This window comes from Oncorhynchus mykiss, chromosome 7, assembly GCF_013265735.2.
Source record: "Oncorhynchus mykiss isolate Arlee chromosome 7, USDA_OmykA_1.1, whole genome shotgun sequence".
NCBI classification, from domain to species: Eukaryota; Metazoa; Chordata; class Actinopteri; order Salmoniformes; family Salmonidae; genus Oncorhynchus; species Oncorhynchus mykiss.
The window spans coordinates 62,203,520-62,219,307 of NC_048571.1; the positions used below are offsets into that span (position 1 = coordinate 62,203,520).

Consider the following 15,788-nt stretch of genomic DNA (forward strand, 5'->3'; position numbering starts at 1 on the left):
AATAGGTAAGCAGCTTGGTTTGAAGAAATCAACTGTGGGAGCAATTATTAGGAAATGGAAGACATACAAGACCACTGATAATCTCCCTCGATCTGGGGCTCCATGCAAGATCTCACCCCGTGGGGTCAAAATGATCACAAGAACGGTGAGCAAAAATCCCAGAACCACACGGGGGGACCTAGTGAATGACCTGCAGAGAGCTGGGACCAAAGTAACAAAGCCTACCATCAGTAACACACTAAATCCTGCAATGTGATTTTCTGGATTTTTTTCTCTCATTTTGTCTGTCATAGTTGAAGTGTACCTATGATGAAAATTACAGGCCTCATCTTTTTAAGTGGGAGAACATGCACAATTTGGTGGCTGACTAAATACTTTTTTTGCCCCACGGTAACAAGTATTTGTTATTGACCAAATACTTATTTTCCACCATAATTTGCAAATAAATTCATTAAAAATCCTACAATGTGATTTTCTGATGTTCTGATTTCCCTCAATCTGATGTTGGAATACCTGAATTCCCACCCAAATCCCTGAACTAGTAAAATATTTTCTGTGCAATAATTCAGTCATATCTGATTAATTTTAAAGTTACGTTTGCAGTATCTTCATCCATTTCCCATTTGTTGCATTTATTACAATTGTTTTGAAACCGTAACAATTTTGATGACTGTTGCATGTGTGTAATGGAGGTGATTCAGTGAACTGCACTCGTGATGAGTAACCTTGCCTGAGACCTAAAGACTTGTTTTGTCTCCCTGAACTAACAATCTTGCAGGAGATCCAGGTTCAAAACCCCAGTTGGTCACAGTAGTACAGTGACTAAGGCGATCAAATGGGGGTGTAGTCTGACCAGTTGGTTCAGTGAACCACATTCCTGTAACCTTACCTGAGACCTTCAGACTTGTTGGCTCTCCAAGCTAATGCTTAGGCTTCAGTTCAGCGGGCTAAGAACTGTGGCTCACAGATGGTGGCCCTGACTCAGATCAGGGGTGTGGTCATTAGTCAGATACTGCAACAAAAACGAGTTACATTTTTATTGGACAAATTCAGTTAGGTCCCCCGTTTGGTTCAGTTTGGTTCCTAGAGTACTGTTATCCTAGAGTACTGTTATCCTAGAGTACCTAGAGTACTGTTAACTGTTATCATTGCAAAACGTTTTGCAACAGAATCCGACTAATAAATACACCCCAGATTCGTTCAACCCTTCTTTCCCTCGTGTTTTGATAAACGATACTATTTATGTCCGAGGTAAAGTGGGACCTTTTGTTTTCCTGACCTCCACCAAAGCTGTCAAAAATGTTCTTATTTTATTTCCACATGATCGGAAATGATTTCTATTTTATGTTCTTCGGTTTACAAGTGTGCAGCGTATACATGATGCTGGAGCGGCCTGTATGCCTGTCGCCATGTGCTCTCTTTTGTCGTACTATCCGCAGAGGGAAGGCTTCAGTACCGGAAGAGTTGAACGATGGTTTTGACTGACGCGACGCTTCGACCAATTGCGAGAATGTCTTTGGCGTATTGTCGGGGGGGGAAAATGTGTGAATGAGAGGCGATGCACAAAAGTGTGTCTGTACATGTGACGACTTGGGAGAGGCGGAGTCTAATGGAGTACGATAACCAATGAGCAATCCGTTGAGGCCTCATGAGAGCGCCTTCCCTGTAGCATGCTGTCCTCTTGTGAATTGTACGGTGTTATCGAGTTCCATCCATTTTACATTTATCTTAAAAGTGACCAGAATCGTGAATTAGCTGGCTACATCCATTGAATCGGGTAGCTAGCGAGTCAGTACCACATTGGGAGGAAGACAATGTTGTTATTTGTTGAGGTATGTTTGGTCTGTACTATTAGCTATACATTCTAGTCTAAAGTTCGGTTTATGGAAGAAATTTTATGGCGCTTTAGGAAGCCACGGGGACCGTTGCATGCGTGTCAATAGCGCTGTAATAATGACGTTAATCAAACGTTGCAATCGGGGAATATGCTTTCGTTCATTGGTGAGCATGCAAAGGGGAAAAAAAACTTTACATGTACAGCTACAGCTCAATTTATTAATGTTTTTACAATCTAGAGCTAAAGGGAAAGAACGTGTGTAGTTCTGGGACGTGATATAACGCCTCCTTAAATTTACATATCCGTCACCGATATGTTAATGAATTACGATGTTTTTTTCTTAGCCTAGTTACAACACGTGTGTACCATGTAAATGAACAAACATAGTTGTCAGTTTAACTATTCATATTGTATCTAACTAGGTGGGGAGTTTAGACAGATATGTTTAGATGCCCAGGTCTCCAGTCAGTGTAGTGACCACTGAGTAGTTGATGCTACCTAATCTGATTAGTCGTTACAAAGGCTTGACTATTTTAAACATCAAGTAGTTGCATATGACGGGTTGAAGCTCCAGTATGTACAATTTATCACAGTGTATTTGATATGGGCTGTCTTGTGCTTTGCATTGGTGTCTGACTTTCAATTCAAGGTGAAAGGTGTAATTTGAATCTCAGCAAATTTGAACTGGTCTAGAATTAAACATCAGCATGCATTCATGGCTGATTCATTGAGGTGTTTCCATTTCAAACATGGCTGTTAATAATGATGAAAATCTGATGGAGGGCATTGAACATTTAGCCTGTTAAGCAGCGTTCATAACATATCACTCTCCAAATGGACTTGATCAGCGTAGGGTTGATTGATGTTAATGGTATATGATAATGTATTTGACAGCATTGGATGTTTTGAAAATGCAGCAATATTGGAATATGAATCCATGATCTATAAATAAGCATTTGACAGAAACCTACAGGAGCTTAAAGGTGTTTCTGTATTTTGTCACACAGGTCACCACAAAGGGAGCAGGGCTAAACCCCAATGCCAAAGTCTGGCAGGAGATCCCTGTGCCCCAGAGCCAAGTCCCAGAGGATGCCACGGAGGGCACCCACTGGCTAGAGACTACCCCCACTTCTGCTGATGTCACTGAGGGTAAATGCCAATCCCAATGCACCACTGGAGTTTTTATATACCTACATTCACACACAGGCCTAACTAGATCTTCATCACAGACCTATATAAGATATTTGCTTTGTGTTTTAAATGGAATTTATGCATATTTTCTTCAAAATTCTACGTGTTAAGCATGTGGTTTAGGGCACTTGATTAGCGGAGTTGAGTGCACCGTTGCCTTCTTAGAAGGACCGTTAATCCAGGCCTGAGATCATCCTAACCCTGATCTGTGGATGGACCGAAAATAAATCACTGTTATTAGTCTGTGGAATACATAGCCTCCCTGGTTCAACCTTGACAGTGTCTCTTTCCCTGTCAGACTCTTATCTACCACATGACTCTACCATCTTCCTCCCAGGTTATTCAGAGGTTCCCCCAACTGAGGATAAGGGGTACGGCACGGAGTACTCAGACCCCTCGGACAGTAGTGCCCGTTTACCCACAGAGGGTGTACTGAACGGCATGGATCCCCCTGAGCTGGGGTACCCCCTCTATGACTCTGTGACTGAGTCAGCAGGTCAGTAGCAGTCCTCAGGTCAGCTCCCTCTGGGTCAGAAGCTTTTGACATGGCATGCTCTGATCTGGTGTTGGAGGGAATTGGCTACATGTACTGTTTTTAATTTATTTTACATTTTTGGGGGATCAAACTGGGGCTTGGGTGGTGGGCGTGGCCTTCCTGTTGGCAGCAGTGGCACATTTTTGCGGTTTCAAAGCTAATTTCCTGCAATTCTATACATTTTGCCATGGTTTATGCTATCTGAGTGACTCAAACATAATAACAGAATCAATGGGGGCCCCATGACAAAATACTCCCGATTACATAATTTCTTAAATGTTAGATTCTCTCTGGCTGTATAGCTTTTATTTTGGGGATTGTTAGTTGTCAAAGATTATCTCATGTGAAACAAATATATAGGTCCATTTATCTTTTCATAGTTGATCTGGTTTTAAACTTTACACACAGTTTTTCCATACACACAAAAAAATACACACACAAGTATGTGGACACCCCTTCCAATTAGTGGGTTTGGCTATTTCAGTCACACCCGTTGCTGACAGGTGTGTAAAATCAAGCACACAGCCATGCAATCTACATATGCAAACATTGGCAGTAGAATGGCCTTACTGAAGCACTGTGACTTTCAACGTGCCACCATCATAGTTAGTTTGTCAAATTTCTGCCCAGCTAGAGCTGCCCCGGTCAACTGTAAGTGCTGCTATTGTGGAGTAGAAGCATCTAGGAGCAACAACGGCTCAGTCGCGAAATGGTATGCAACACAAGCTCACAGAACTGGCCCGCGTAAAAATCGTATGTCCTCGGATGCAACACTCAATACCGAGTTCCAAACTGCGCCTGTAAGAAACACCAGCACAATAACTGTCGGGAAATGTGTTAACGTGGCCGAGTAGCCGCACACAAGCCGAAGATCACCATGCGCAATTCCAATCGGCTGGAGTGGTGTAAAGCTTGCTGCCATTGGACTCTGGAGCAGTGGAAACACGTTCTCTGGAGTGATTAATCACGCTTCACTATTTGGCCAAACGAGGTCCATACAGAAATGGTTTGTCGATCTGTGTGGAAGAACTTGACTGCCACACAGAGCCCTGACCTCAACCTCACCGAACACCTTTGGGATGAATTGGAATGCCGACTGCGAGCCAGTCCTAATCGTCCACCATCAGTGCCCGACTTCACTAATGCTCTTGTGGCTGAATGGAAGCCAGTCCCCGCAGAAATGTTCCAACATCTAGTGGAAAGCCTTCCCAGAAGAGTGGAGGCTGTTATAGCAGCAGGGGAAACCACCTCCGTATTAATGCCCATGGTTTTGAAATGAATGTTCGACGAGCAGGTGTTCACATACTGTTGGTCAAGTAGTGTGTGTGTGAGAGCAACATTTTATTTTGTACGTAGGCGGTCTGAAAAAACACTTAGGCGGCCCACCCAAGACTTTTCTATGCAGAAAAAACCCTGAATGGATGTTGTACTGTTTATTACCGTACACACACACTACCGTTCAAAAGTTTGGGGTCACTTAGAAATGTCCTTGTTTTTGAAAGAAAAGCAATTATTTATTTTTCTCCATTAAAATAACATAGTGTAGACATTGTTAATGTTGTAAATTACTATTGTAGCTTGATAACGGCAGAGTTTTTAAAAGGTATATTTGCATAGGTGTACAGAGGCCCATTATCAGCAACCATCACTCCTGTTCCAATGGCACATTGTGTTAGTTCATTAAAGTGTTAGCTCATCCAAGTTTATCATTCTAAAAGGCTAATTGATCATTAGAAAATCCTTTTGCAATTATGTTAGCACAGCTGAAAACTGATTTTAAAGAAACAATAAAACTGGCCACCTTTTAGACTAGTTGAGTATCTGGAGCATCAGCATTTGTGAGTTCGATTACAGGCTCAGAATGGCCAGAAACAAATAACTTTCTAGTGAAACTCGTCAGTCTATTCTTGTTCTGAGAAATGAAAGCTAGTCCATGCGAGAAATGGCCAAGAAACGGAATATCTCGTACAACGCTGTGAACTACTCCCTTCACAGAACAGCGCAAATAGTCTCTAACCAGAATAGAAAGAGGATTGGGAGGCCCCGGTGCACAACTGAGCAAGAGGACAAGTGCATTAGTGTCTAGTTTGAGAAACAGACGCCTCACAAGTCCTCAACTGGCAGCTTCATTAAATAGTACCCGCAGAACACCAGTCTCAACGTCCACAGTGAAGAGGCGACTCTGGGATGTTTTTTTGCTTCTTTAATCAGAACAACAGTTTTCAGCTGTGCTAACATAATTGCAAAAGTGTTTTCTAATGATCAATTAGCCTTTTACAATAATAAACTTGAATTTGCCAACACAGTGCCATTGGAACAGAGGAGTGATGTTTGCTGATAATGGGCCTATGTAGATATTGGATTAAAAATCTGCCATTTCCAGCTACAATAGTCATTTACAACATTAACAATGTCTATACTGTATTTCTGATCAATTTTATGTTATTTTAATGGACAAACAATTTTATTTTCTTTCAAAAACAAGGACATTTCTAAGTGACTCAACTTTTGAATGTGTGTCCTGCTACCAGTCACTTTTCAGCACTGTTTACATGTATATTTGCTTTCACACCTATGCTGACATTCTTGCACTGACACACTCACCACTTAGCTGCTGCCAAACTGTTTACCATTATTATTTATCCTGCTACCAGTTACTTTTTCCTAATTCCTGCCTACATGTACATATCTACCTCAAATACTCAGTATCGCTGCACATTGTGAATTTGCTACTGGTAATGACCCTGTATTTAGCTTCCTCTCTTTAATTGTATCATTAGTTTAATGTTGAATAGTGCAGTGTTGGGAAGTGAAGCATTTCACTGTACATGTGACAAATAAAACAAAGTTAAACTACATTTTCTCAGTTTTGCCTTTTGTGAAGTATCGTCATTTAGTGTTGCCTGAATTAATTGAATATTGATTACCAATGGTATCGATCAGATGTATGGCTTTGGTAACAGTTGTTATGCACAAGGAATAAAACTTGTAGCTTTGCAGCCTATACCCAAACATGAATTGTGATATGAAATTGTGTGTGTGCAGTGGAGGAACAGCAGCCACTCTCTGAAGAGAGCCTGAGAGAGTCTCTGAAGAAACAGCTGGAGTTTTGCTTCTCAAGGTAAGTAGTGAACTGCTATTGAAGAGCCTGTTTTTAAATGGTTGTTATAACTTGTTTTTTTTAAACCTTTTTTTTTTAAACCTTAACTGACTCTAGGCAAGTCAGTTAAGAACAAATTCTTATTTACAATGACTGCCTTTGTTCAGGGGCAGAATGACAGAATTTTACCTTGTCAGCTCGGGGATTCGATCTAGCAACCTTTCGGTTACTGGCTCAATGTTCGAACCACTAGGCTATCTGCAGTCGGAATTGCAATGTCTCTTACTGACCTAAGCAATTCTAGATGTTGTGTGATGGTTTATGTAATGAATCAAGCAGACCTTGGATTTGAACAAAAGCTGTACTCCCAGGGATGATCAGTATCGCGCTTTGAAGGACCCAGGAGCACTGTGACTGGAGGATTGTCCTCTTCATCTCTCTATAAATCGCTTCACCCTTTAACTTCCCTACTCCCTCTACACCGCTTCCAACTCTCCCTCTTTCCTCTCCATCAGTACAGTGTGACTGACCTAATTTTTATTTATTTATTTATTTCACCTTTATTTAACCAGGTAGGCAAGTTGAGAACAAGTTCTCATTTACAATTGCGACCTGGCCAAGATAAAGCAAAGCAGTTTGACAGATACAACGACACAGAGTTACACATGGAGTAAAACAAACATACAGTCAATAATACAGTATAAACAAGTCTATATACGATGTGAGCAAATGAGGTGAGAAGGGAGGTAAAGGCAAAAAAAGGCCATGGTGGCAAAGTAAATACAATATAGCAAATAAAACACTGGAATGGTAGATTTGCAATGGAAGAATGTGCAAAGTAGAAATAAAAATAATGGGGTGCAAAGGAGCAAAAAAAATAAATAAATTAAATACAGTAGGGAAAGAGGTAGTTGTTTGGGCTAAATTATAGGTGGGCTATGTACAGGTGCAGTAATCTGTGAGCTGCTCTGACAGTTGGTGCTTAAAGCTAGTGAGGGAGATAAGTGTTTCCAGTTTCAGAGATTTTTGTAGTTCGTTCCAGTCATTGGCAGCAGAGAACTGGAAGAAGAGGCGGCCAAAGAAAGAATTGGTTTTGGGGGTGACTAGAGAGAGATACCTGCTGGAGCGTGTGCTACAGGTGGGAGATGCTATGGTGACCAGCGAGCTGAGATAAGGGGGGACTTTACCTAGCAGGGTCTTGTAGATGACATGGAGCCAGTGGGTTTGGCGACGAGTATGAAGCGAGGGTCAGCCAACGAGAGTGTACAGGTCGCAATGGTAATGATTGAGGTCTGAGGGGAACAAGGAAAAGAAACATGGGAACATGAATGTATACCACCTCTTTTTAGTCTCATGTTCCCAAATTGGAAATGTTTCTTTTTTCACGTTGCATAAAAGTAGAATCGGACCTTAAAAATTGTATGTCATACACTATAGTTGGAGAAAACATGGGTAAGTAATCCTGTTTAAGAAGTTGCTAAATGTATAATTCCGTTTAGAGAAAAAGGCTTTTTGCTTTGTTATTATGGGTTGTTGTGTGTAGGTTGAGGGGAAAAAAACAATTTAATCCAACGTAACAACGTGGAAAACGTTAAGGGGTCTGAATACTTTCCGAATGCACTGTATGACGAAGATTAGCATCATGCATGGTTTAGCACATCGGCAATCAACATTAACGGCAGAAATCACCTTGCCAGTTCAGCTAGCAAGCTGGCTATAATGTTACCTGTTTGCAACTGGGAGGCTAGCTAGCTAACAATAGCTTGCAATGAATACAACCTTTTGATACAGTTGAGCCAATATCGTATGCACATGTAGCTAGCTTGACATTTTAACTGTAGACGCTTGTGTATGGATTATGATGATTCACGGCAGACTAAAACATTTTCAAAATAATCCCGCCCACTCTGCTTCAACCAGACTGCTTTTGCCACAGAAGACGGCACTGTGTCGACACCAGCAGCTGTATTCAACACTGTTATTGAAAGCTGTAGCTACAACTACACTGCATGTTGTCCATGATGAAAATATTGGTGAATTTAATGATCTATGGCTCGTTCAAATATCCGTGGTAGCAGGGCCTGCCATTTGACAGAAGCCTTGAGTGACAGAACAGACTCATGAATGTCCCAGTCCCCCCATTATCTCAACCAATCATGGCTATGCAAGATTCTGGATTTTCTCCATGACTAAACAGCTTTCTGATTCACGTTTTTATATTTACAGTTTACAGGGTGTTTTTATTCAGGCACATGAAAGTTCACATGTTCAAAAAAATAAATGCATTTAGATGGGGATAAAAGTTTCACTTTAAAATGCCTCTCCTGTGGAGTAGTAAAATGTGTCTTATGCCCAGCTTCAAGAATCAGAGCACAAATGTATCTTAGCTCCCCATAGCATGTAACAAACATGGCTTGTTGGTTTCTCATGCCCTCTTCTGTCTTCAGAGAGAATCTGTCCAAGGATCTGTACCTGATGTCCCAGATGGATAGTGATCACTTTGTCCCCATCTGGACCATCGCCAGCATTGAGGGCATCAAGGTCCTCACTACCGACATGGACCTCATCCTGGAGGTACTACGAGGTATGAACAAAAACCCACCTCACCTTTGACCCTATAGGAGTGGGGAGAACTGTGGAAATAGCCTCCCTGGACAGGCTTATACTGTAGCCTGCTACATGACTGGTCAGAAACAAGCTCAGGTTGCAGGATTTCTACCCAAGCTAAAAATCACTTAGCACAAGTTGTAGCCTCATACCAGATGTTGTGTTGACACATGGCTGGGAACGAGATTAGTGGTGGCTAGAACTGCATTGTTAGCTTAATTAGTAATAGTATCGAGGAGGATTGTGGTAGTCAAACATAAAACAATATACTTAGTCCCTACAAAATGACAAATTACTTATTCCACATTTTTGTTACAGCCTGAATTCCAAATGGATTAAATATATTTCTCACCCATCTACCCAATATCCTATAATGACAAATTTTTTCAAATCTATTAAAAATTGAATGTAATTTACATAGGTGTTCACACCCCTCAGTCAACACATGTTAGAATCACCTTTGGCAGTGATTACAGCTGTGAGTCTTTCTGCGTAAGTCTCGACTGGACTGTACAACTGGATTGTACAATATTTGCCCATTCTTTGAAAAATTCTTCAAGCTCTGTCAAGTTGGTTGTTGATCATTGCTAGACAGCCATTTTCAAATCTTGCCATTGATTTTCAAGGCAATTTAAGTCAGAAACTGTAACTAGGCCACATAGGAACATTCGTTGTTGTCTTGGTAAGCAACTACAGTGTATATTTGGCCTTATGTTTTGGGTTATTGTCCTGCTAGAAGGTTAATTTGTCTCCCAGTGTCTGTTAGAAAGCAGACTGAACCAGGTTTTTCGCTAGGATTTTACCCGTGCCCAGTTTTTTTATTTCCCCCCCCCCCCCCCCCCCCCCCAAAAAAACAACTCCCTAGTCCTTGCCGGTGAAAAGCATACGCCACCACCATGCTTGAAAATATGGTACTCAGTGATGTGTTGGATTTGCCCCAAGCATAACGCTTTGTATTCAGGACAAAGTTAATTTCTATGGATTTTTTTTGCAGTTTTACTTTAGTCCCTTATTGCAGACAGGATACATGTTTTGTAATATTTGTATTCTGCACAGGCTTCCTCCTTTTCGCTCTGTCATTTAGGTTAGTATTGTGGAGTAACTAGAATGTTGTTGATCCATCCTATTCATCATTGCCCTCTTGGTGAAATCCTTGAACGGTTTCCCCCTTCTCCGGTAACTGAGTTAGGAAGGACGCCTGTATCATTGTAGTGGCTGGCTGTATTGATACGCCATCCAAAGCATAATTAATAACTTCACCATGCTCAAAGGGATATTCAATGTCTGCATTTTCTTTTTCTTCTCCCACCTACCAATAGGTGCCCTTTTGTGGCATTTGAAAACCTCCCTGGTGTTTTGGTTGAATTTGTGCTTGAAATTCACTACTAAACTGAGGGACCTTGCACATCATTGTATGTGGGGTACAGAGGTGTGTGTGTGTAGGCCAGTGACACAATCTAAATTTAATCCATTTTAAATTCGGGCTGTAACACAACAAAATGTGGGAAAAGTCAAGGGGTGTGGATACTTTCTGAAGGTACTGTCATAGTAGTAATTAATGGGAGCAGCATTAAGTAGGTGAGAAACATGATCCATGTTAAAGTTGAGTGAGGGTTTTCAAGCACTTTGGGGTAGGTATGCCATGAACCTGGCTTTGGGAGCAAACTCACTCAAATGAGAGCAAATAATCCTCACTGAGTCATTATTTGAAAAGGCACTAGTAAATTTGATATATTTTTGTTTGTGGTTTCAGCCTCGCCCATGGTGCAAGTTGACGAGATGGGGGAAAAGGTTCGGCCCAATCACAAGCGCTGCATCATCATTCTGAGGGAGGTGCCAGAGACCACACCTGTAGAGGTAACAACATTTTAGAATGAGCTTTATTGTGTTTGAACGTTTTTTCCGGTTTACCTTCTATGTAGCCCACTGCCCTAGCACTACACAGCTGATTCAAATAACCAAGTAATCATCAAGCTTTGATTATTTGAATATGCTGTGTAGTACTTGGGCAAAAAACTAAAAATGTACCCCTTGGGGTCACTAGGACCGAGTTTGGGAAACGCTGGTGTAGCCATTTGCTCATTTACATGTGAAGAATATCATTTATTTTGTTGCAGAACCTTTCTTCGAGTTCTAACACCCTCATCTTCTCTCTATTTCCTCAGGAAGTGGAGGCCCTCTTTAAGAATGAAAACTGTCCCAAGGTGATGAGTGTTGAATTTGCGGCCAACAACAACTGGTACATCACATTCCAGTCGGACACTGATGCACAGCAGGTAGCGTTGCACTTTCCACACTCTGTAGTCAGTCAGTGAAAATGTCTTTATTCAAAGTTCACTGCATGCGTGTTGAATTTGCACATGTTTTTTTGCTATTTGTCTTCTGATATTGTATAAATGTAATTTCCTATTTGTTAGTTCAATCAAACCAACACAGTTCTGTTGATTGATCTATACTGAACAAAAATATAAATGCCACGTCAAGTGTTGGTCCCAGACATTTTCTTTACGCACAAAAAGCTTATTCGTCTCAAATTTGTTTACATCCCTGTTAGTAAGCATTTCTCTTTGCCAAGATAATCCATCCACCTGACGGATGTGGCTAATCAAGAAACTGATTAAACAGCATGGTCATTACACAGGTGTACCTTATGCTGGTGACAGTAAAAGGCCACTCTAAAATGTGCAGTTTTTGTCTCACAACACAATGCCACAGATGTCTCATGTTTTGAGGGAGTGTGGAATTGACATGCTGACTGCAGGAATATCCTGTGCTCTTGCCAGAGAATTGAATGTTCATTTCTCTACCATAAGCTGCCTCCAACGTCGTTTTAGAGAATTTGGCAGTACGTTCAACTGGCCTTGCAACTGCAGACCACGTGTAGCCACACCAGCCCAGGACTTCCACATCCGGTTTCTTCACCTGTAGGATCATCTGAGACAGGTCACCCGGACAGCTGATGAAACTGTGTAGTATTTCTGTCTGTAATAAAACTCATTTTGATTGGCTGGGCCTGGCTCCCCAGTGGGTGGGCCTATGCCCTCCAGTTCCATGCATGACTGCGCCCCTGCCCAGTCATGGGAAATTTGTAGTTTAGGGCCTAATTTATTTATTTCAATTGACTGATTTTCCTTATGAACTGTAACTCAGTAAAATCTTTGAAATTGTTCCATGTTTATTTTTGTTCAGTATAGTTTACCAGCCTAGTGAAAAGCTGTGTTTACACAGGTAGCCCATTCTGATATTTTTTCACCAACTAGATCAGCTCTGGAAAAAGATCTGATTTGATTGGTCAAAGACAAATGAACTGGCAGGCCCCTGGTTCGTTTGTACTTGGAGGCTCTTTTCTGTTTGTGGGGTTGATGCTGCTGCTATGTCTGCAAGTTGTATATAAAATAAAAGCTATTTAGACATGTAATCATATCTCCTACATGTGAAAAGGTATTGTCCAGCTCTCTCACAGTACTTTGTTTTTCCTCTTCTTCCTCAGGCCCACAGATATCTAAGGGAAGAAGTGAAAACGTTTCAGGGAAAACCCATCATGGTGAGTACATGTACTGTTCCTTTCTCATGTGAGACATGCTGCTTTTCTATTAAGTGATTTCAGTGCCAACAGAAAATGTATTTGAATTCAATATTTTTGAAGTTGTTGAATATTTTTGCATTTGTAATGCACAAATTGAGTTCCTAAGTTAAACTTGTATTTCATGATTTGAAACTGAATTGAATGAATATTGCATTCAGTTTTAAAATTAAATGTAAATGTCCTTGAATATTTTAATTCAATATTTATATATTTCGTTTCAATATGGTTAATATTGCATTCATTGTCTGTGTATAAAGTTTACAAACTAATTTCAAGTTGACCAAGTTTCATATTCAGTTTTGCTATTTGGCATGATTCATTCATTTTCTTCCAATGAATTTGCCTCTAGCGTTTGGGTTATAAGCCTTTATCACCCCATTCCTGAAAGCTACGACTTTCTGGAACATAGTCATTCTGTTCCCCTCTATGGACACATTAAAAGGGAATGTGACAAAAACAGCAATTTGGCCCCCATTACAATTTAGTTGAGTAGCCCTGTCATAGACCTTCTTAACCTCTCTAGACTAGATGGGACGCTACCGTCCAACCTGACCAACATCCAGTGAAAGTGCAGGGCGCCAAATTCAAACTACAGAATTGTAAATATTTAACATTCTTGAAAATACACATGCAATATGTCAAATTTAAAGCTTGATGACTTGTTAATCCAGCCACGGTGTCTGATTTCAAAAAGTATTTACGGCGAAAGCAAACCATGCAATTTTCTGAGGACAGTGTCCCATCAAACAAACACAGACAATCATACACTGCTCAAAAAAATAAAGGGAACACTTACATTGTGTTGTTTAACTCCAAGTCAATCACACTTCTGTGAAATCAAACTGTCCACTTAGGAAGCAACACTGATTGACAATAAATTTCACATGCTGTTGTGCAAATGGAATAGACAACAGGTGGAAATTATAGGCATTTAGCAAGACACCCCCAATAAAGGAGTGGTTCTGCAGGTGGTGACCAGACCACTTCTCAGTTCCTTTGCTTCCTGGCTGATGTGACATAAAAAAAAAATCCTGGATGGTTTGTCAAATAAGGTCTGTTATACTCAGACATCATTCAAACCGTTTTAGAAACTTCAGAGTGTTTTCTATCCAAATCTACTAATATGCATATCCTAGCTTCTGGGCCTGAGTAGCAGGCAGTTTACTTTGGGCACACTTCTCATCCGGACGTGAAAATACTACCCCCTAGCCTAGAGAGGTTAAGGATAGCATTTCCACTCCCTAATTAATCTTGCTCTTGTGATCTCCTGCACAGTACAAGACTCTGTTGGCCAACTTAACTAAAGCCTATAGGGATGAGTACAGCAAGCTAACAAGTCTCCAGCAAGGTTACTCATCAAAAGAGAGAGGACATTGGTTACATTTCACCCCCCTTTGACCTCATACTCGGACATCACGGCACCAATATAGCTGATGGGGTTCACTCAATTCCTTTTAAAATCATTAAATAAAAGTTAAGTCTATGATTCAATGTGTGCATTACAAATAATTGTATTTTTATTCTGTTGGGACCGAAATGGCTCCTTTAAGATTTAGTTTGGTCAAGGGGGGGGGCAATGCGTAACATTAGTCAACGGTATAACTCTGAGATCAGATGATAGGAGTGGGGGGAAGCAGCGCTGTGTGGACTACCTCAGACTGTTTTGGAGTCAGCTGTTATGCGGTCAGGTCAGTGACTTGTAAAGGGGGTTGTCTTGTTGGGAGCACGTGGCTGAGCTGTGGCTGCACGACAGTAAGGTCACCTTGAGTTTGTGCCTATATAAGCGTCTGAAAAGGAAGGAGTAAGTCCAGCCAGCAGTCTCTGTCTCGTTCTGTTCTAAACTGGTCTGAACTCAATCTCCAGTCATCTCCCCCATTCAAGATGTTATGACATTGTCCACATTTCATTCAACCACTCTTCTTTAGCAGTAGTTGATGATTGCCAGTATTGTCGTTAAATGTATCTGGCATAACACATTCAGGCTCAATTTCAAATGGTTATCATTTAGGTTGCTAACAATGGGATTTTGATTGTTGTGCTAAATTGAGTAGCTTAATGCCTCAAACTCCAGAACTTTGATTTGACTTGCATGATGTTTAAGGCTGGAAAAAGCGGTATCCCCCGGTGATGATCAGTATCGCGCTTGGAAGGACCCAGGAGCACTGTGGCTGTGGAGGGCACTCTTCATCTCTAAATCACTACCCTCTCCTCCTCTCTAACTTTCCCTCCCTTTTTCGTCCTCCCTCTTCATTGTCCTCTCCCTCCCTCCGTCAGCACAGTGTGACTGACCTAATGACCGTGAGATTATGAGATCTGAGGGGAACAAGGAGCATAGCCTCTTTCCTTCTCTGTGAATGGCAGTGTGGGGAGACGTTGTAATGTCAATGTTTATTTTACTGTACATTGTGTTTACATGTTGTGTTCATACTCTCCATTTCCAGTCCTTTACACATCTTCCTGTCACTCTCTTGCTCTGTCTAGGCTCGTATCAAGGCCATCAACACATTCTTTGCGAAGAATGGCTACCGTAGTGTACCGAACTCCAGTGTGTACAGCCAGCAGGGCCAGTCCCAGTATAACTCAACACACCTCTACATGCAGCAGGTGTTCAGCCCCCAGCAGCAGTACCCACTCTACCCCCTGGTGCCACCCACCTGGAACCCATCGCCTGCCCCTTACTTCCAGACCCCGCTGGTGAGGCCCGCTTGATTGTTGTTTCTGTTGTAACTAGAGGTCGACCATTATGATTTTTCAATACCGATACCGATTATTGGAGGACCAAAAAAATTTATTGTCCGATTTATGTATATAAATGTTTTTTATTTATTTGTAATAATGACACTTACAACAATACTGAATAAACACTTATTTTAACTTAATATAATACATCAATAAAAATCAATTTGGCCTCAAATAATCAATGAAATATGTT

General features: G+C 41.1%; 1 protein-coding gene across 4 annotated transcripts in view; it reads left to right on the forward strand.

Annotated features, from left to right (window-relative positions):
• LOC110528171 (la-related protein 4) overlaps positions 1–15,788 on the forward strand; it is a 33,364-nt gene that overhangs the window by 8,865 nt on the left and 8,711 nt on the right. For 3 of the 4 annotated variants that reach the window (XR_005052627.1, XM_036983712.1, XM_036983713.1), the window contains exons 2-9: positions 2,845–2,986; positions 3,366–3,524; positions 6,609–6,684; positions 9,111–9,247; positions 11,024–11,127; positions 11,436–11,546; positions 12,761–12,814; positions 15,338–15,550. Coding sequence is in view for 3 of the 4 variants with exons in the window: in XM_036983712.1 (XP_036839607.1) it covers positions 2,845–2,986; positions 3,366–3,524; positions 6,609–6,684; positions 9,111–9,247; positions 11,024–11,127; positions 11,436–11,546; positions 12,761–12,814; positions 15,338–15,550 (996 nt within the window). In the remaining variant the exon portion in view is untranslated. Of the gene's footprint in view, positions 1–1,651; positions 1,833–2,844; positions 2,987–3,365; positions 3,525–6,608; positions 6,685–9,110; positions 9,248–11,023; positions 11,128–11,435; positions 11,547–12,760; positions 12,815–15,337; positions 15,551–15,788 lie in introns of those variants that run through there. The other variant, XM_036983714.1, reaches the window with a different exon arrangement.